This window comes from Mytilus trossulus, chromosome 5 (assembly GCF_036588685.1).
Source record: "Mytilus trossulus isolate FHL-02 chromosome 5, PNRI_Mtr1.1.1.hap1, whole genome shotgun sequence".
In the NCBI taxonomy this organism is placed as follows: domain Eukaryota; kingdom Metazoa; phylum Mollusca; class Bivalvia; order Mytilida; family Mytilidae; genus Mytilus; species Mytilus trossulus.
In genome coordinates this window covers 61,065,779-61,087,017 of record NC_086377.1, presented here as the reverse complement: position 1 = coordinate 61,087,017, position 21,239 = coordinate 61,065,779, and the positions used below count along the sequence as shown (strand labels likewise).

The 21,239-nt window shown below is 31.8% G+C and overlaps 2 protein-coding genes across 11 annotated transcripts in view; both read left to right on the top strand.

Annotated features, from left to right (window-relative positions):
- Positions 1-20,925, top strand: part of LOC134719009 (coronin-6-like) — a 241,453-nt gene extending 220,528 nt beyond the window's left edge. Inside the window, exon 16 of the mRNA XM_063581918.1 lies at positions 17,510-20,925. The gene's annotated coding sequence lies outside the window, so the exon portion shown is untranslated. The remainder of the gene's footprint in view (positions 1-17,509) is intronic.
- Positions 1-20,925, top strand: part of LOC134719007 (coronin-6-like) — a 48,407-nt gene extending 27,482 nt beyond the window's left edge. For 6 of the 10 annotated variants that reach the window (XM_063581908.1, XM_063581911.1, XM_063581912.1 and 3 more), the window contains 13 exons: positions 1,954-2,148; positions 3,441-3,557; positions 4,046-4,192; positions 5,700-5,864; positions 6,896-7,012; positions 8,325-8,523; positions 9,454-9,566; positions 10,015-10,131; positions 12,291-12,529; positions 13,474-13,615; positions 15,111-15,194; positions 16,183-16,260; positions 17,336-20,925. In XM_063581908.1, the coding sequence (XP_063437978.1) occupies positions 1,954-2,148; positions 3,441-3,557; positions 4,046-4,192; positions 5,700-5,864; positions 6,896-7,012; positions 8,325-8,523; positions 9,454-9,566; positions 10,015-10,131; positions 12,291-12,529; positions 13,474-13,615; positions 15,111-15,194; positions 16,183-16,260; positions 17,336-17,485 (1,863 nt within the window). In that variant the 3' untranslated portion in view covers positions 17,486-20,925. Of the gene's footprint in view, positions 1-1,953; positions 2,149-3,440; positions 3,558-4,045; positions 4,193-5,699; positions 5,865-6,895; positions 7,013-8,324; positions 8,524-9,453; positions 9,567-10,014; positions 10,132-12,290; positions 12,530-13,473; positions 13,616-14,165; positions 14,187-15,110; positions 15,195-16,182; positions 16,261-17,335 lie in introns of all 10 variants that reach the window. The other 4 variants (XM_063581914.1, XM_063581916.1, XM_063581915.1 and 1 more) reach the window with 4 other exon arrangements.
- Positions 20,926-21,239: the final 314 nt, after the last annotated feature.

Here is a 21,239-nt window from a genome sequence, read left to right as displayed (position 1 = left end):
TTCATTCTGTGTCAGAAACCTATGCTGTGTCAACTATTTAATCACAATCCAAATCTTTTTTTTTCAAATGAGCCATTAAAGGGGAGACAACTCTTTTAGTACAACATTTATACTGGGCTAATAGGGAATTATTTTATTTTTACTTGTAGCAAGAAGACAAGTTCTGTGACACCATGTTTTCTTTTTATTTTCTTAAAACATATTATTAAACCTTTCTTCTCACAATTTATTTCAAAATTCTATCTCATAGAATTTATTATAAGCACACTAATGTGTTTTTTCATGAACAAGCTAACCAAATTTTTGCAATTAATGAATTTTCAATGCCTCATAGCTTGAAAAATAGCAAGGTGACCCATACTTTTTATTAAATTTTTGAAAAGAGCATAGTATTAACTCTACATTTTGGCAAATTATAAAAAAATTCTGTCTCAAAAAATATATACTGGTGATCTACCTTAAATACTAGATTCAAAAAAGAAAACTGCATTTTATAGAACATTGAATAGAATAAATTAGGAAGTAAAATTTAATTTTAACCATTAAAATTCTGCATGTTATTTAAGTTTGAGTGCATTAAAGTAAAATTGCAGTTTGAGGAAAGAAAACTGCAGTTTACAGATCATTAAATAAATTTTAGAAGGAAGTTTCTTACCAAAAGTATAATTAAATCGATAGGTTTTGCTATAAATTATATTTTTACAATGAACATTTCTGCATCTTATTGTAAAATGCATTACACTAAATTGGCAGTTTGAGAAAAGAAAACAGCATTGTACAGATCATCAATTCAAATTTTGAAGGTAGTTTCATACTAAAATGTAAAATTTGAATGAAAACGGTTTTGCAATATTTTCTGCATCATACCTTATTGTTAAAATGTATTTAAATCAGATAAAATTGCAGTTTGAGAAAAGAAAAGTGCATTTCACAGATCATTAAATAAAATTTAGAAGGTAGTTACAAAATTGATATTAAATTTTTACAATAAACATATCTGCCTTTTATTTGAGTTTGAGTGCATTAAAGTAAAATTGCAGTTTGAGAAAAGAAAACTGCATTTTACAGATCATTAAATAAGATTCAGAAGAAGGAAGTTTGTCTCATAAATCTGTTGCATGAATAATTAACTAGATTTTACACCCTCTGAGACCGGGATATTGATCATCAATATGTAAGGTAGAAATATCTCTTGTTGCATTGTGGATAGGTCAATAATTAGGACATTCAACATCTGTCGTCTGCTTTGTTTGATTATTTGCTTACACACTTGTGAACAACTTGGAGTGTCATTAGAATAATACATGATCATTTGTGACAGATAATTTTATGGATTTAATGGACTGAGGCAATCTAGGAGCTATTTCAACTCAGATTTTTCAATATAATCTTTTTTTTATATTGAATATTCAGTGCCATTCTTTTGATATATTTCTAGGGTCCTATCTTATTTGAAATGCTTCACCTTAAAACTATATTCAATCTGTCAACAGCAAGATCATTCTGTAAAGTATAAAAAAAATTGAAGTTTGATTTTTTGAAATTTATGGAACAAAACTTGCTTACAAGGCTTATTTTCTGTTTTTTCTTGTCCTTGGTTTTTAATTCCCTCAGACATCAAATATTTAATGATTTGGGATATATGTTTTCCGTTTTCATTGTGAAATTGGCGAAAATAAATCCCTTCTAAAAATTTCACACTTTCAAATACAAGTATTTTGAAATATACATTATCCTGTCTGTACCTTGATTTAATTTCAATATATTTTTCAATGGTCATGAGAACTCTGAAAGGTACTCTAAAGTTTAGATAATTTTATAGCAAGGGTTAGATTGTAGAAGACAAGTTTATTGAAATATACTATCTATAAAAATCAAACATTATTTGATACAGATAGTACAATGCTATAACATTTTAGAAAGTATATCATAAACATGTTTATTTACTTTCAGATGCCATTTAGAATTCGTACTTCAAAGTTCAGACACGTGTATGGAAATCCTGCCAAAAAAGAAGAATGTTACGAGAACGTAAAAATAACTAAGAGTACACATGACAGTAATTTTTGTGCCGTAAACCCTAAATTTTTGTGTGTTGTCCCCGATACAGGTGGAGGTGGATCGTTTATATGTCTCCCCCTTAAACAGGTAAGTGTATATTAAAATAAGACTTAAGGTGGTACCTAACACTACAAGGAGATAACTCTGTAAAATCAGCTGAGCATTTTAGTTACGTTGTGTCATTAATGGAAAATTTAAAGCTTCTCAGTGATCAAAATAGTGTTTGTCAACCCGCTATATAACCAGTGTAATTTTTCTGATAGAATGATTGGTTCAAATTTTTCGAAATTTTTATGTTTTTGTCAAAGGGTCAAAGTAAATACTTTCCAGAATTTTCTGAAAATTAAACGAGCCAAATTAAATTTAGTGAAGGTGTTGGGTACCACCTTAAATAGGTTTGATAACCAATGAAACAATAGGGAGCTGTGGTAAAGTGGTGAGCACATTGGCCTACTAACACAAAGGTCCCTGGTTCGATCCCTGATACAGTGATAAAGTTTCAGGGACTGAATTTTCGGCTCTCTTGACACTATTTGAGAGTATGGTCTTAGAGGTTTAGAGGTACAATGCTAGTCCGTCAGAAGAGGACAATAAATGGCTGACCCATGTTAAGAGACAGCAAAATCTCTTGCACTTTAAAGATACCCTTGTAGATTTCCAAATGTTAAAAGTTTCACACTGAGTCCGCTTTAAAAGAGTGACCAAAGATACCAAAGGGACAGTCAAACTCTTAAATCTAAAACAAACTGACATCGCCATGGCTAAAAATGAAAAAGATAAACAGATAAACAATAGTACACATGACACAACATAGAAAACCAAAGAAACAACACGAACCCCACCAAAAACTAGGAGTGATCTCAGGTGCTCCCGAAGGGTAAGCAGATCCTGCTCCACATATGGCACCTGTCTTGTTGCTTATGTGATATCAAATCCGGTAAATAGTCTAATTCTGTAGGTCACTTCTTAAATGAGGAATGTGAAACAATTCATATGAGAAAATTTCAGGCTAATTTATAACTATATAGTTACAGAAAAAATATATAAACAGACATGAACAAAGGCTTCCTCTGATTTACAACCTTCTTTTCAGACTGATAGTAACTGTATATAAAGAAGCTAATGTTTTCGCAGATGTGAAATGAAGCAAGTTTTACTGAATAAGATATGCAAAATATTTTGGCGGATTCAAAACTTTTATCAATACCTTAGGATGTGCACTATTAAATTGGCGGAATTTATTTTGGCAATTATGTTTTATCCACAAAAATAAAGCAAAAAATTTACACCCTGCGAAAATAACCTGCTATACAGTATATAGTTAAGAGTATTTTATAATTATATTTTTATACTAATGTCTTTCAATCTTTGTTTTGCAGACTGGTAGAGTAGAGTTTAGTGTTCCTAGAGTATGTGGTCATTCTGGAGCAGTATTAGACATAAAATGGAGTCCATTTAGTGATAATATCATAGCATCATCATCAGAAGACAGCACAGTGAGTTACAATAGACCTCCTATCTTGAAGAGTTTCTGAAAAGGGCTATAACATGAAATCATTTTAAACAGAGGAGACAATGAAGTTATTGCGTGGGTCTCATTGGGGTCTAAGCGTGACGCAGGATTGCCGATTTTTCGTAAACGTGACATGGGAAAGTCAAATTATTGTGCCGTGAAAACGGGAAATTAACTCCAGTGGAACACAGGAAATTACAAAAAAATGAGAATTGCTTACTTTCATAGTGTAAGCGGGATACAGGAATCTGACAAAACATTAAGCGGGATTTGGGATCAAAACCCCCAATGAGACCCCCTATTGTTACCTTAACCCTTTGTCTTTATTATTGCTGTATTTTTGTGAGGCACAAAATCTGATGAGATTGAATGTAAGTCTCTCTGTTAGACCAGTTAGTTTTGCTATAAAACTTGTAATAGTTTCCATCTTGGTGATCTACGTAATAAATATATTTTGTATTTACATTGTAGGTAAAAATATGGCAAATTCCAGATAACCTTAATAAAAATTTATCAGAATGGCAAGTGGATCTTCACGGCCATCATCGGAGAGTTGGGTATATAGAATGGCACCCAACAGCAGAGAATGTCATTCTCAGTGCTGGCTTTGATCATAAGGTAATACATATAGATTATAACATGCCCTTTTCCATATTGGCCCTGGTATCATCCTGAGACTCCCATATCAGCCTCAAGGCTTTAGCCGAGGACCGAAATGGGTCGAGGGATGATACCCGGGCTAATATGGAAAAGACATGTTATAATCTTTTTATCACATATTTGAGTTTTACAGAAAAGAGATAAAAAGGTCAATTATAACAATTTAATGAAAGATAAAAGGTAAAATCTTAAACAATTTATCACAAACGTGTCGTTAAGGATGCGATGACGTCACATCATTTAGAATCAGGGCACAATATCAATATCTCTTTTTTGCCCTGAAAATTTTTGAGGTTATTGCCTATACAAAACCCAACGTATTCATAACAAATATGTGATAAATATAATTATATACAATATAAGGTCAATGTCGGAAAAATATAAACTTTTTTGTATGAGGTGGAGAACCTGGGGAAGGGCGAGGTTATATCGAGCGTACAAAAAAGTTAAATTATGACCTAATAATGTTTTTATACTGCAACGGTCATTTATTCCGGACATTTGCATAATGTCCGGTAAAAGTCCGGCTGGGCAAAGCATGAAACGGTCATATACTTTTTAGTTCAAAGCTTTTTCGGTCATTTTAACATAATTCACAATCTTTTTGACCCAACCTTTTGCCTTTAACTTCCACACATTTCCGGTCATAAAAGTGACATGATGATTGATTACTATCAAAACAACCCATAATTCAATACTTTCTAATTTTAATCAAGGCTTATTATGGACTTGGTACAGGCATTTCCTTATGTAGAAAATGTTGGATTAAACCAGGTTTTATAGCTACATAAACCTCTCACTTGTATGACAGTTGCATAAAATTCGATGTGTGAACAAAACAAACATTTTGAATGCCAGTATCTAATCTGACATTGATATTGACAGATAACCAATTGACAAAAAACTGAAAACTTTTGTCAGACCAAAAATAATGTAACCTCTTGCATTTTGCCTGAAAGACAGTTTGACGATTTTGTCAAACACAAAAGTTGTTTGTCTGAATGAATATTCATCATTAAGAGACTACAGTGAAACCTGGCTAACCCAAATCCTGTATAAACTAAACATGTTCTAAATCACTGTCATATCAAATTGTATGTGTTGTAAACCTGATAAAACCGAACAAAATCTTGTGTCCCAAAGAGGTTCGGTTTAAACAGGTTTCACTGTATAAAGTTTTATGTTTATTGAAGAATACTAAATATATTGACTTTTTATTATATAAGAGGCGCAAAAGATACCAGAGGGACATTCAATCTCATAAATTGAACTGACAATACCATGACTTAAAAAGAAAAAAGACAAACAGACAAATAATAGTACACAAGACACACAACATATAGAAAACTAAAGACTAAGCAACACAAACCCCACCAAAAACTTCATATAACAATGTTTTATTTGATGTGTCAAATATGATGGATTTTTCTCAGTGTTGAATATTTTATTGTTTATCTATTTGCAGTGTATATTATGGAATGTAGAGCAGGCAGAACCCATCAGTGTGATCTCAGAACATCCAGACAGTATTTATTCCATATCATGGAACACAGACGGTAGCTTATTCTGTACTACATGTAAAGATAAACAGATCAGAGTTCTTGATCCCAGAACAGGAAGTGTTGCCATGGTAATAACATGTAAAATTTTATCAATTAAAAAAGTTAACAATATATCATGTTATGTATCATGGAATCCACCATTTTACTACAAAAGTATATACATACAACATGAAGGGGAAAAAGCCTACTAGATATTCATGACAATAAAATTGAGAATGGAAATGGGGAATGTGTCAAAGAGACAACCACCTGACCATAGAAAAAAACAACAGCAGACGGTCACCAACAGGTCTTCAATTTGATCATAAACCTTTATAAAATTGTGCGATAATAAATTTCAAAATTATAAGAAAATAAGTGTAAGAAGGGATAATATGCTGAACTTTATTTCTTATGAATAAATGTTTTTTAAGGGTATACTAAAATAAGACAGTTACTACAACAATTAACATCTAGAGGGCAGCATACAGTTTCTACAAAACACAATAGACAGGTGTCTTACAATTTGTCTAGCTCTAAATCAACACCCAATTCTATTAAAAAATGTATTTAGCTCAACAGAAACAATAAAATATTAGTCAGTCAACAAAAATATCAAGGTGAGATCTAGTTGTAATATTTATAGATATTTTAAGATGATCTCAAAGAGGTTGATTTTCTCATTTGAGTCAGTATGACACAATTGAAAAGCATTTACGCTGAGATGACCAATGATTATCTGTTTATCACAATTTTATCCGTGACAAACTTGTTTATTTCATCAACAATGACAGGTACACCTAATAATTTTCATATCACTTCACTGTACTAAGAAAGAAAATTATCAGTCAGTAAAATCAACAGAAAATGTTGGACTTTTCTTGCAGATAAAAACATTGTTAAAGGATGAGGGCTATTCCATCAGAATGTATGTGAGAGGGTAGGAATGGACTTTCTAAATATCCCTATAACCAAGAACAATTTTTAGAAAAAAATATTAATTGTTATAGGCACATTCTAAAAAAATACCAATGACCCACATTCAATAGTTAAACTTTCCTTCCTACCCTCTGATATACATACTAATGGAATAGTCCTGAAATATACTTTCTTCTTGTAGGAATGTCAAGGCCATGATGGAAACCGATCGTCTAAATCAGTATTTGTAGATAATAATAGAATATTTACATGTGGTATGACCAGATCCAGTAGTAGAGAACTGGCTGTCTGGGATATTGTAAGTAAAAAAGATATTTTATTTTTCATAAATATACTGTTGATTCATTTATTTTCGTGGGTACCAATTTTTCGTGGATTGAGGAAAACTTACATGTTCGTGGATATTTGAGTTCATGGTTTTGCCAAAGTCTGCATACAAGCAATAAGAAAATTTGTCATTCGTTGAACATTTAATTTCGTGTTTCTCAACTGGTCCCACGAAATCCACGAAAATTGGTATCCAACGAATAATAATGAATCCACAGTATTTTAAAAAAAAAAGTAAAAAAAATATTTACACAATATTAACTTCATTAGGTGAGGAGATTATTGACAAAATACAAGACAAAAACCTCTGTTTTAAAATTTACTTTTTTTCAAGTATGGGCATTTCCTTTATAAGCCAGATGTTGGATTAGATCATTTTGGTCATGGTTGCAACAATGACACAAACATTCTTAATGCTTGCTTCTCTAATTTTTGTGCTATTTTCACATTTCTTGATCCAAGTGAGAAAAATATTTCTCCTCACTAGTGAAAAATCTGTTCTCGGCAAATGATTGGTCGACATTTAATTGTGACATTAAATTTTCTTGGTTTCTTCTCAATTTTCCTATTGTGATGTCATTAAAAAAGGCGACCGTGCCTGATGACGCCACATAAAAAGTACACAACTTTGTTGAAATCTTTGAAAAAGAAGGATAAAAATCATTAGAGAAACAGATTCCACCACTATAACTTGTGTATTACTATATTTCTCCACTCTCAACAGCTAAATATTACTAATTTTAAAAGCTCGGCAAGCCTCAAGCTTTAAATATTAAAATTTAACTGTCTCGAGTGGAGAAATATCATAACACACTTGTTGCAGTTGTGGAATCTATCTTTATACAGTTATGGCCTTCTGAAATAGTAAATCTTCAATATATTGAAATAAAGAATGATATAAAGGGTATACAGAAGTGATTTAAGGCGGTACTTAACACTACAGGGAGATAACTCTGTAAAGTCAGCAGAACGTTTTAATGATGTTATGTTCTTAAGGGAATATTGAGCTTCTCAATGATAAAAATAAATGTTTGTCAAACTGCTATGTAAACAGTGTAATTTTCTGACAAAACTGTTGGTTCAAAATTTTTGAAATTTTTATATTTTTGTTAAAAGGTCAAAGTAAATGCTTTGTCAAAATTTTATGAAAATTAAACGAGCCAAATTTATTTTAGTGAAAGTGTTGGGTACCACCTTAAATATTTGTAACAGAAATAGTTTTACAGTTTTTGAGACAAAAGCTAAGATTTTTTATTTCATGTTATACTTTCTGTTTATTTCAGAGGAAATTCAACAAGTCATTATTCAACAACACTATAGACACATCTAATGGTATTCTGTTACCATATTACGACAGGGACAATAGAGTCATGTATTTAGCAGGCAAAGGCGATAGCAATATACGATATTACGAAATTGATGACCAATCAAATTGTTATTTCCTTAACGCCTTCATGTCTTCATACCCACAGCGAAGTTTAGGTAAGAGTGCTGAATATACAGATAAGTGACTATATGAAAAGGGCAATATTGCAAACACATTATCTGTGCCGCTTTTGAACATATTTTTCATCACAATTTTTCGTATTTAATTGTTTATAGGTATAAGAAGATGTGGTATAAGGGCCAATGAAAACTCTCCATCCAAGTCACAGTTTATAAATGTAAACCATTATAGGTCAAGTAACAGTCTTCAGCAGGGAGCCTTGGCTCACACTGAACAGCAAACTATAGATACGTACCATTTTCTGATTTGTCAAATACCTACTTCCTGTTTGCCGAAACTACTGTTAGGACAGAACGACTTCATATTTGTTTAGCAGGAAAATAGTGATGTGTTGTATTTTTCTGACACTTACTGCCTGTTTTCAGATACTTTTAATTATGAATAGGGTTATGCATAGCACAACAAAGCATGCATTTATTCTTAATGTAACCTCATAAAAGCTGAAAGGGATTAAACATGTTAAAGAAAGTCAGACATTTGGTAGAATTAGATGTAACACTTAAAATACAAAGAGGGACATGTGGAATAATTGCCAATGAGACAGCTATACATCAAATTACTATTAGTCCCCTTTTCTGAAAAATTTTCAGTTTCAGACTCTGGTTTACCTTTAAATTACACAAACCTACGTCTCTTTACACAAATTTAAACCTCTGTCATAGAATGAACACAACATCGTGTATAGGTTTAAGTATTAGTTGAAATACGAATAGCATGGTTAAACAATGTGTACTATTTTGATCTAAGCATCACTGATGAGTCTTATATATGTAGATGAAACGTGTGTCTGGTGTATTTAATTTATCTGTCAGAGCATCGCTGATGAGTCTTATGAAGACAAAAAGTGTGTCTGGCGTATTAAATTATAAGCCTGGTACCTTTGATAACTATTTATATTTTTCCAGGTGTGATGCCAAAGAGAGGCTGTGATACGAGTAGATGTGAAGTAATGCGATTTTATAAACTACACTCAGGCAAGGATGTTATAGAGCCGATATCAATGATAGTCCCAAGAAAGGCTAGTATACTTTAAATTTTAAAATATTTCTTGCACATTTATTATTGCAATTGTGGAAGAATTGACAAAAATGTGAAATTCATTTTTGCGATTTCGGTAAATGCAGCATTATGCTTCTTACAAATAGTGTTATCAAAATTTAAGTTTGTATTTTTCCTATTCCATGTATTCTATCTGAATCAATTATGACCAAAAAATGTACATTGTTAAATGCAGAGGTTGCTGAAAGTCTGATAACAAGTAAAAAACAAGAGTACTTCTACTTCTACTTCAACCAAATAAATGCCACAATCAACAAATTCAATATTTTGCCATGATTTTGTTGTGCATACGGTCCCCTCCCAAGCATCCTTAAATAATTTCATGATGACTATTTATAAAATGCTATTTTATATCTTATATAATACCATATTTCACAATATCTATAAAAAATGTTGAACATTTGCAGGTTTCCTCTCAGTTTCACAGTGATATTTATCCCAATACATCCAGTATGTTACCTTCACTAACAGCTGATGAATGGATAGCAGGTCAAAACAGGGAACCAGTTATGGTGTCAATGTTGGTAAGTTATCTCCCTTAAACTTGGCCTTTGCCTCCAGCCTGTTACCTTTGCTTACGGCTGATGAACTCATTTTAGGATGAAAAAGTTTAGTTGCTTGTTCTAGTCGTGTGCAGTTGAAGATAACATTAGTTTTACTATCAATTTTTTCATTTTTTTTATACTTAAACACTATTAATGCATTTAATTCTGGCAACCTTTTGCAGTGATCATAGAAAAAGAAACAGTGACCATCTGTCTGCAGGGGTTAAAAAATTTTGTTACAGCTAACTAGCCCAGGACTTATTGGCAGCAGGATTTTACTAGCCCTGTTGGAAGAACTGCTAGTCCATCAAAACTGACCTGCTAGCCCTAGCTATATATAGTATGCCTTAAAAATCAAGAGTTTGCTGCATCATACAAAGTGGGTGTCCTTTGTTTTGAAGGAGACATTATACACTGTATTTAAAAAATTTTGTTGATCTGTAATTTATTCTTTTGGTGCTTAACCTAACTTACTCAGGAGCCTGTAATTCAGTGGTTGTCGTTTGTTTATGTGTTACATATTTGTTTTTCATTCATTTTTTTACATAAATGAGGCCGTTAGTTTTCTCGTTTGAATTGTTTTACATTGTCATGATTGTCTTATCGGGGCCTTTTATAGCTGACTGTGCGGTATGGGCTTTGCTCATTGTTGAAGGCCGTACTGTGACCTATAGTTGTTAATGTTTGTGTCATTTTGGTCTTTTGTGGATAGTTGTCTCATTGGCAATCATACCACATCTTCTTTTTTATATTAGTTGTTCCCACATTCAAAGCAGACTTTTTATTTGCGTGCTTGGGGCAACTAACGCTAATATTCACAGAGCATTGTCTGTTTTTTTCCTTAGCAACAGCCAACCTTGCCAGGGGAATCATTGTGTCCCAGTTCTGCCAACTTTTCAGGAAGTGAATGTGTGATTTTTTGGCCAAATTGTAAAGATCAAAGAGAAAAAACAATAGATCAAAGGAAAATGCTGCCAAATAAGCATGAACATGTGTGAGTCTCACGCTAAAGACTTGGCAGCCCTTCTGTCCTGGACACTATAAATTTTTTTCCGCGACTTTTCCCTGTCGTATTTAGCATTTTTGGGGGATGAATTTTCAGCCTGGTTACTCCTTTCATCTACCGTTTTCGTTTTGAAACTTACGAAGTTCCTTGGGTTCCCGTACTAAAATATTAAAAAATATTTTGTTGCATGGTTTCGTGCTCAAGAGCTGTGCAACAAGACAGGTCAATACCAATCAATACCTCATACCCCCAAATACCGTTAATTGAAAATCTTGGCACGATAAGCAATGTACAATACCCCAAGCCATGGTATGAGAAATCGATATTTAAAGTACGAGAATTGCAATCAACACATGATACCAAGCCACCAGACATGCCAGAGTTATTTGTTCTATTTTTAAAATATGTACAACCCAGTTCAAATTTCAAAGATGATTTAATTGAATCGAATTGGCTAACATAGAATAGTGATGAAGGGATTTTTCACTTTCTATTTTGGAAACGTCAAGAAGTTTTTGTTACTAGTCTGTCGGGCATATCGGATTACACATTTTAATTGCCCGAGGCGTAAATGATCTAGTCCTGGGCGTCGGGCTAGTGGATTTTTTAACCCCTGTGTCTGTGTGTGCGTCTGGTCTACCAGTCATGTTAACACTCTTGCATGTACAATTTTTGGCAGAAATTTGAAATTTGTGCCAATCTAATATTTATATAAGAGTTACACAGCTTTAAATATTGATTGTATGTGAAATTGCATTGTGGAAAGAAAAAAAATCTTTAGTTATTGCCCTTGAACAGATTAGGTTTTTTCAAGCAGTTTGCAACTCTGTTCTTTCATTGTTACTTTACATACTCATTATATTTTACTCTATGTAGGTATAGGAAGATGTGGTATGAGTGCCAATGAGACAACTCTCTAACCAAGTCACAATTTAAAAAGTAAACCATTATATGGCATGGCTGTCAACACAGAGCCTTAGCTCAAATCGAACAGCAAGCTATAAAGGGCCTTTAACTGCTATTGTAAAACCATTCAAAAGGGAAAACCAATGGTCTAATCTATATAAAAAAAAAACAGAAATAAAAAACACAAGAAACAAATATTTGTATATCATGACAATATGTTTTCTAGGATGGTCATGTGACTAATTGTCCCAAGACGACATCATCAACCGCCATACAGAATCAACAGAACGACATCATTCATCAGGCTCCAACCATTACCACGTATAAAACTGTCAACAAGCAGGGCATGCCTCCACGGGCAAATACGATAGATGTACCGAGGAGGACAGAAAAACGACCTGCATCATTACAGAACCTGAAGAGACTCAGTACTAATGAAGATTACGTATCTTACAGTGCTGTCAGGTAGAATTCTATCTTTTTGTTAGAGAGTTTTTGGATTCTTGATTATAATTGAAAGCTTTAATCAATCATTACACAACCTAAAACAACTCAGTACTAATGAAGATTATGTATCTTACAGTGATGTCAGGTATAACTTCAGATCTGATGGTGAAGTTCTGATTATCGATTTTTTTCTACCAATGTATTATAATTTTCAATCATTGTAGTTTTTGTTGCAAAAAAGAGCTTCCTTAAAAAAAATATTATTGTGCATCAACTCTATGTTAACTGAATACTTAATTTTATTATGTAGAGACTTTGGCTAAATAATGAAATCAAATATCCAGGAAATCCAGGAAATATGGTACACACAAAAAACAGTACTATATTCAACTTCCAATGATCTTCTTTGATATTAACCCGAATAATTCAGTCTTTATATTCCGCTGATCTACGAAGGCTACATTAACGCCTGAACATTTTCCTCGATAGAGACTGTCAACTGGAAAATTCACACCGTTATGCAATATGGGAATTTTGATTTAAGTTGGCAGCTAAAGAAGGAGGAGTTGGGGATGTTAATTGACGTTAATTGATGTTAATTAATTATTATCGAATTTGTGTTAACTGAACACAGGTGGTTGGTAAGACCATTACAAGACAGTTGCGCAGACTAGTTATCCTGATCGCTGCCGATTGGCTCTCTCAAACAGAGGGCGGGCACACAGCCAATAATCATAAGGAGTTCAAGCCCTTGTGTGGGAGAAAATCAGACACGGAAAGGGCTTGAATTATTCGAGTTACTTTGATATACATTAAAAAATGTGTTATGAATGCCAATGAGACAACTCACCATCCAAGTCAAAATATATCAAAAGTTAAAAAATACCAAGTACACAATACTTGAAAGTTATATTATCATTAGTGAGCATCATTTCAGAGTTGATCATGATTTAATCTTTCAGTGAAGCTTCTGAGAACCACATAAATAAAAATGGTATGACTAATGGCCACAAGGAAGAAAAGAAAGTAACAAAGAGAGGCTGGTCCCCTATTTCGCCAACAAAAGATGCAATGACTAATGGATTTACTGGTTCCGAACCTGAGGTAATTGTCTATTAAATTTGTCCATTGATTTATTTGATAACCTAAGCACATTCATTGATGATATTCTGTCTTCCTGTCAAATTTACCCACAATGCTTTGCTTTTAATGTACCTTGACACTTTCTTGAATAAAACAGACCTTTTTACACATTGTTTATTCAAACAGACCATTTTTGCATTTTAATCAAGAATTTTATTTTATACTGTTTTAGGTGGATTAATACTTTTTGTTGACTTTGTTTTTTATTAACCCTCACAACCTTGCCAAGGATTATAGAATCATATATGAAAAAAATTACGATTTGATTTGAGATAAAGAAAAAAAATATCCGTTGTTAAATCTGTATGGCCTGCCAAGGATTTCAATAGAATCATTTGTTGGAATTATTATGATTTTGTCAATTCCAAAATACACTGCAATGATAAGTTGGAGAAAAATGTGTTGACAAGAAATGGGATCGACAGAAAATTACTTGACATGCCCAGATACTGTCATTTTGTAATTTCATCAATTCTATAATTAGAACACTAACATAATTTATGTTAATTAGGTGTCATGTGATCGTAGTAATGTAAGTTGCTATAGTGCAGAAGCTTATTGATAGACATAATATCTCTTCATATAATCGGTAGAATCATAACAATTAAAATCCTACTAGCTTTTCTATTTACAGCTTCTTCTGTATGGAATATGAAGATGACCTTTAACCTTTGTCATCTTATCACCAAATAAAAACTGAAGTCTTGTTTTTCAAATTATAGCTCCTTCTACAGGAAATATGAAGACGACCTTTAACCTTAGTTATTCTGTCTTCACATTCATTCACATTACCAATTGTTATATTTCATCTTAGATGTTAGCAAACATCAATTGATAAGTCAAATCTTCTATCATTTAACAGTTATATGTCTACAATTTAATCTTTAGTTAGAACCCTGGTGATTTTATTAATAAAATGAATTTAATTTCTCTTGAATTGTGCTTTTCCTGTTTAACAACATTTATGCTTTTGTATATATGTACTTTCAACAAATCTAAGGGGTTGTCATATAAGAACTGAACTGATACTGAAACAATGTCTGATGGCCCATTTTTTTCTATGTTCAGAATTTTGAGCATACCTTTTATTGGCCTGTACATAAATTTACTGGACTATGGTCATTGCTGAAGTTAACCACTGCAATTTGGGGTAATATGTTAAAATCATCTACAGTAGAATGCATTTTTATTTTGTTCTGGTATGACTTTTTTACTAATAGTTGAAAATTAGGAGTAAGAGTAAGAGTTTTTAAACCTTAAAATTAGGGGGGAGGGTATGCCCCTATCTGAAACTGTATCCATTTTACAAACATTTGGTTTAAATTTTGTGATGAATATATTGGTTCTTTTTTATGTGGGTCTGAATCTCCTTCAGATATTTAATTGTTAGTTTTAATTATAACATTATAAAGTACTATCCAACAAAGTAATACAGCAGCCCCATTTGTTTCCACAGAAGAAAAGGGAGATAACTGTACAAACTAATGTTCAGAAAAGGGAGATAACCACAAAAACTAAAACTAAGAAAAGAGAAATAGTGGTGAGACAGTTAATCCATGTTCTGTTGATTAAATTTTTAGTTGGCAATTTCCTGTTTGTTGAAGAATTATTCATTTTCAGGTTTTACTCAGGGATGTTCCAAAATTTAACAGGTGGAGAGAAGGGTGTTTTTTTCAAATTGTTAAATATGAATGGTTGCATTTTCCTTTGAATTTTGTTAGAATTATCAGTAAAATGAAAATTTAATGTATGGCGGCAGCAAAATGTGACTCCCATCCTCCCATGTGATAAAATTTTGAAACAATCCTAAAATTACAAAATTGTTTTACAAATGTTTTTTTCATCAGATACATCTGTAAATTCAGAAATTTTTGCAATACATGTATTTTTAAATATTTTAAAAGCTTAATTCAGTTTTCAAAAATTTGAAAAAATCATTTTAGATTTTGAAATCGTTATTGGTATTTGATTTTTCCTGCAATCATAATGATAGATTTTGCTTATTTTTCTATTGTTTAACTATCATTAATGCATACAAAACATTTCTGAATTTGCAGTACATAAAATTGTTTTAAAATGAGGTATTGCTTTATATCATCCACTTAATATAATCCCCTTAATTTTACATATTTTTATATATTTGTATATTAAACTGTAAAGTGAGTCTGATATTTCTGTACATCTAATAATAAGATTTGTAATTTTTATAGAAATGGAAATTGTAATTGACCATGGCTAGAAGAAAAAAATTGATGAAAACAAATGAGTTTTGTACATGTCTTATATAATTTGGATCAAAATAGATTATTAATCTTCTAATTCAATTAGAATTTCATGGCCAATGCAAGCTGTTGCCATATCTTGAAGTTCTAGTAGCATCTGCTTGTCTTTCAGAGAAAAAAAAACTTTTTTTTTTACACAATTTGTAGAGAAAAATAGCTCACTTTACAGTACAGCTTCAATGTATATCTTGTCTGCACAATATAAACAAATATATAAAGCTTTGTTCCTGTCGTCTGCTTTTGTAGAAATTTCATGTCAAGAAAGTCTGGTCAACTCCGCCTCCTTCTGCTCTTCCCTGTCAATCACCACTTAATGATGTGGAGGTGGGTATCTCTTCCACTTTTAGTTCTGTTCAAGCCCAATCTGGTTGAATAACAGACTCTCTGCACATGTTTTGCTCACAAGAATCTGACATTGTTCTGTTTGACCGTCTGCTATGAAGTATACTTTTGAGATCATTAGGTTTTGTTGTTCTGGAGACAGAAATTTCATTGGTTAAAAAGTAAAAGACTGAAATGTCATTGGCTGAAAATTTGAATGATGAAATTTCATTGTTAAAAGAATTGAAAGCTAAAATTTCATTGGCTAATGTAATATTCATCAGAGCAGAATAAGTAGAATGGGGCATTGTCAGATCCTTATAAGTGAAGCTACGAGACCCAATCTGTAATTCAACCAGATTGTGATCAGGCCAAATGATATGTATTTGTGGTTCTACTTTGTGCCCTAATTTCTTGCTTTCCTGAACCTATTTTTTTCCCTTTCAATCAATCACCATAATCCAGCACTTTTCTTCACTTTCCGTATGAAAAATCTACCCCAAACTTCTTTGATTGGAACCACTTATATATATTTTATTTTGCCATAATATTTTGCTGTCATTCTTTTACTTATGATTTTGATGTTTTCCATATTGATTATGTAAACCCTTATATGTGATAAATGCAATACTATGAAATAGACCAATTTCAGATTTCTAATTTTATTTCCAATTATTTTAAACATTTGATCCAGGGAAATAGCTTTAGTTTTGCCAATCTTTGCATACAGAGCCTATAGAAAAATGTGTAATTCGTTGAACATTTAAATTCATGGTTCTCCTGTACAAACCAAAAGAATAAAAATTGGTACCCAACGAATAATAAGGAATCCACAGTATTTTGCATTTGATTTAAAAGAATTATAAGAGAACATGTGTAAAGTAAAAATTGGGTAAATGTCTATGCGACAGCATACAACAAACGATTAAAATATTGAAATACCCGAATAACATAAAATTACTTATTTTTAAATAACTTTAAAGAACATCTGTTATCATTATCATATTTTCTATTTATAGTTGCAATCATTATCATATTTTCTATTAATAGTTTCAATCATCATATTTTCTATTTATAGTTACAGAAAGCTTATTTCCAACAATCAGAAGAAATCAAGAGTTTAAAAGAACAAGTGAAATTAAAAGACAAAAGAATCAGACAATTAGAGGATGAATTAAAAATATTACGGACTCCGTCAGACTGTGGTCCTGGTCAAAGCGACTGCTGACCTCTAACCCCAAAAAGTGCAAAGGTCATGGTCAGAGTGACTGCAGACCGCTGACACAATTATGATCTTAAAGTGCAAAGGTCATTTAATCATGGGCTTACTGCAAGAATCATTTTCATTCCCCTTGTATGCAGATATTTTGATGAAGAATGCACAAATGCAGGAGAGTCAAGGACGGGATTTTAAAGCTCACTTGACCCCAGAGCCAATGTTGGACATTGTCAAAGCTTTGAGTTGAAACCTGTTCTCCGTTATCATCAGATATCCATTCGATATAAACTCTTTATACCCACACTTCATAATCTTATGTGAGAGAAAAAATTGAAAAGTTTTTGAACACCTGGCTGTAAGAGCTATTTCTTCAATCTGATTACCTATTCTAAATATTTAAATCTAAAGAACTGGTGATGGAGAATTGGATTTCTTTAATGGGCTTTTTAATTTATTGTTAGATCTAAAAGCAATGGTCATCAATATACAGTTGAGTCTATTATGAAAAAAGGTAGAGTCCATGTAATTGTATTTAGTTAAAACCTGGTCATCACATTTTGTTTGTACACTTAGATACAGAAAAATGTTTCTATGTGTATTTATGTAACAACATATAATATACAAAATTGAACCTATACATTATATGTTATCGCCAAAAAATGATACCCAAATCCTTTTAAAAATGCTTGTAAGAATTTTTCAAGAACATTTCTTCTTTTTTTGTTTTAAGAAAAAAAATGTTGTGGTATTTTTCAGAATCTTTTTAAATGGTTGTAGAATTTTTTCTTTAATAAGTTCTGTGATTTTCTTACAAAATTATTATAATGAGGAATTATGTGATTAATAAGACAAACTGAACCAAAAAAAATGCTCTGCTAAATAAATGTGGGGAAAAGAAAGATAACTCTGGTTGTGATTAAAAACTTCAAAAAATGTATGAAATATTTTGTTGTTTAATGTTTGTTTCTCTCAGGCTTATTATTGTTTTAAAAGTTGCTTGTTATTTTTATAATTTTCTAAATTCCCAATATTTTGTTTTAATTTATTTTTTATATAACCTTTTTTTCTGTTTTATTATGTATGTTGTCTTTTAACATGAATTTCATTTTAAATACTTTTTTTTAAAAGCACCCAAGTGTGGATTACTAGTCATAATATGTTTTAACAAACATTTAGTGCTTATTTTTAAATTGAACCTTAGAAGAAAACTTCAGATCTGAGCTTATTTTATGAAAACATTTTATTTTATGTTTATTTTTTCTTTTAAAAGTGCAAAGATTCTGAAATAGATCTACATAACATAGATTCTACGTGTATACTCCGATAATTAATCAATTTACAAAATCATCTGTTCATGTGAAGTGCAAGGTTTAAATATGATATGGACAAAGGAAGATAACTCCAAATCAATCATTGGCTAAATGTGTATTGCAAATTTTAATGTTAAGTCCTCATCCAGATGTAAGCAATATTTATCCTTCAGTGATCCTTTTGTTACTGATTCAATGTGCTAATCATTGCTTCATGAATTCTGTGAATTTATCATGGCTGTTTGACAAGAATGCTGAGAATTTTATGAATTGAACCACTGTTCATTGTTTTTCAAAATGGTGTTAGAAAAAACGTTTTTAAATCCAATTGGAACTGCTTATACTATAAGTATATATAATTCAAAGTTTTTGTTTTAACATTTGACTGTTACTTTTATTTTGTTTGTAATGTCTTATTTCATTGGTGGGCATTGTGGTAACCAAAAGTGTATTCATATATAAATCTGTTAAATGACACCATAGGATGAATCTGACAGAGGAAAAATTATAGTTCCCATGAATGTTAATGGAAGTTTTGATCTAGAGAAAATTTGATTTGAATTTTGATTGTATAATTTCAAGTACATTTTATTGAAACGATCTGTCATAAAGGTTCTTTATCTGTTATTTTTTTTGTTTTGTCCTTTGTTTAAATCTTTTTACCTTAATTGCAAAACTATGTATTTCAAACTGCCGAAAATTTTATTATGATCAATATTTTGAGCAAAAGAATATTCCATACCTGCCAACTGTCACTAATGTCGGGGATTTCCCCATGGAGGCTCCAAAATGGAAATTTTGAAAGAGCAATTTTGTCCACAATTTCAAACAAAACAATTAATTTTACAATGGCTAAGGGTTTTTAAAAGTATGAAGAAGCCAAAAAACAACATTAGAATATATTTGAAGGCCCCCTTGAAGGTTTTGTAGGACTTTGGGAGTCATTTTGCACACAACACCCCCATGGGCATTTTAAAAAATTGGCAGGTATTCTCTAGCTAACAAAATATGCTGTTATTGTAATCAATAAATTGAACAAAACATGTTCATGTGTATTCTCAAATAATGCAACTATTACACATAATATGAAAAAGTGAAAATATTATGTTATGAAATCTACATTATAATTTATACTTAAACAATTCCTGTTTTCACATGATATAATAGATCTGGTATTTCTGTTTTTTTTATAAAGAAAATGAACTTGTAAAATTAATATTTTAAAGAATCACGTTCAGATTCGTGGGACCATGAAAACCGAAAAATAAATCATTCCAAAATTGTGATGAAGAAAAAATGTTGTGAAGATTTAAGAAATTATATTAATAAACAATCAATTACTAATTGAGAATCCAACTCATGACAAAAGTCAGACTATTTACATTAATGGCAAGAAGTTGCAAAAAAAACAGGACTGGACCCCTAAATTTGAAAAAAGGGGACCAACAACAAAGACATTGTGCGTGGGACTTGTTAAAGGTCTGTGTTATAATTATCCCCCCCCCTAAATCTGCTTCTTAATAAACTTGTTAAATTGTTTTTTGCAGTGGCAGATCCAGAGGGGGTTTACAGGGGTTGGAATCCCCTTCCTCTTTTGAAGATCAAAGCTTTTGAAGGGGGATATTTGGTTGGAACACCCCCCTTATGTCATGGGTTTGAACCCTGCTTCTAGAAATGATCCTCCCCAGATTGCTTTACCATGTGCTGATATACTCTGTTAACAAACCAAATCTGTAAAAATAATAAGTTCTAATTCGCCGTTTCAGAATCTAATGCATCCTGGGTAATATTTTCGAAAGCGTACACCAAAGCGTTTTTATTGGTTAAGAACGTTATAAACTATGGAAATTCATCCAATGACATCACATTATTTTCACTTTGGGGTATGAACAATGAAATTACCCATGATGCTTTAAATTCTGAAACGGCCAATTAGCTTGAAACATTTTTGTGGCAAGGTCATTAGGTCAGACAGATTGTGATGGCTATTATTTGCTTAAGTGACTGACAATGTGAATGTGATTATATTATTATGATTATGCAAAATGTACTCTGCTTTGAGTAGTGTTTCTTTTATATGAATATTTAAATTTTATCAAAATGTTTGTGAAAACTGTGCAAATAAATGAGGAAATTCTGGTTTGTTTGTTTTCTTACAATTACTCTTATTTTGTTTCATCAGTTGTACAGTGCTCCCCTGGAGTACAGGAGGCAATGAGTTTTATCCCAGCATGTGTTCAACCAAAAGCCTAAACAGGAAAACCATTAGTCAGTCTTATGTGGTTTAAATTCAAATCAAACTATCATGCTCTCATCTTAAATATCTGCCACTGGACATTAAACAACAGTTCATTCTTCATGTTTTGTGAAAGTCTCTAAATATGCATGAAATATTTCTTCAAACCCTAAGTCATCTTCTTTAACAAAGCTCCAAGTCATTTAGTTTAATGTAG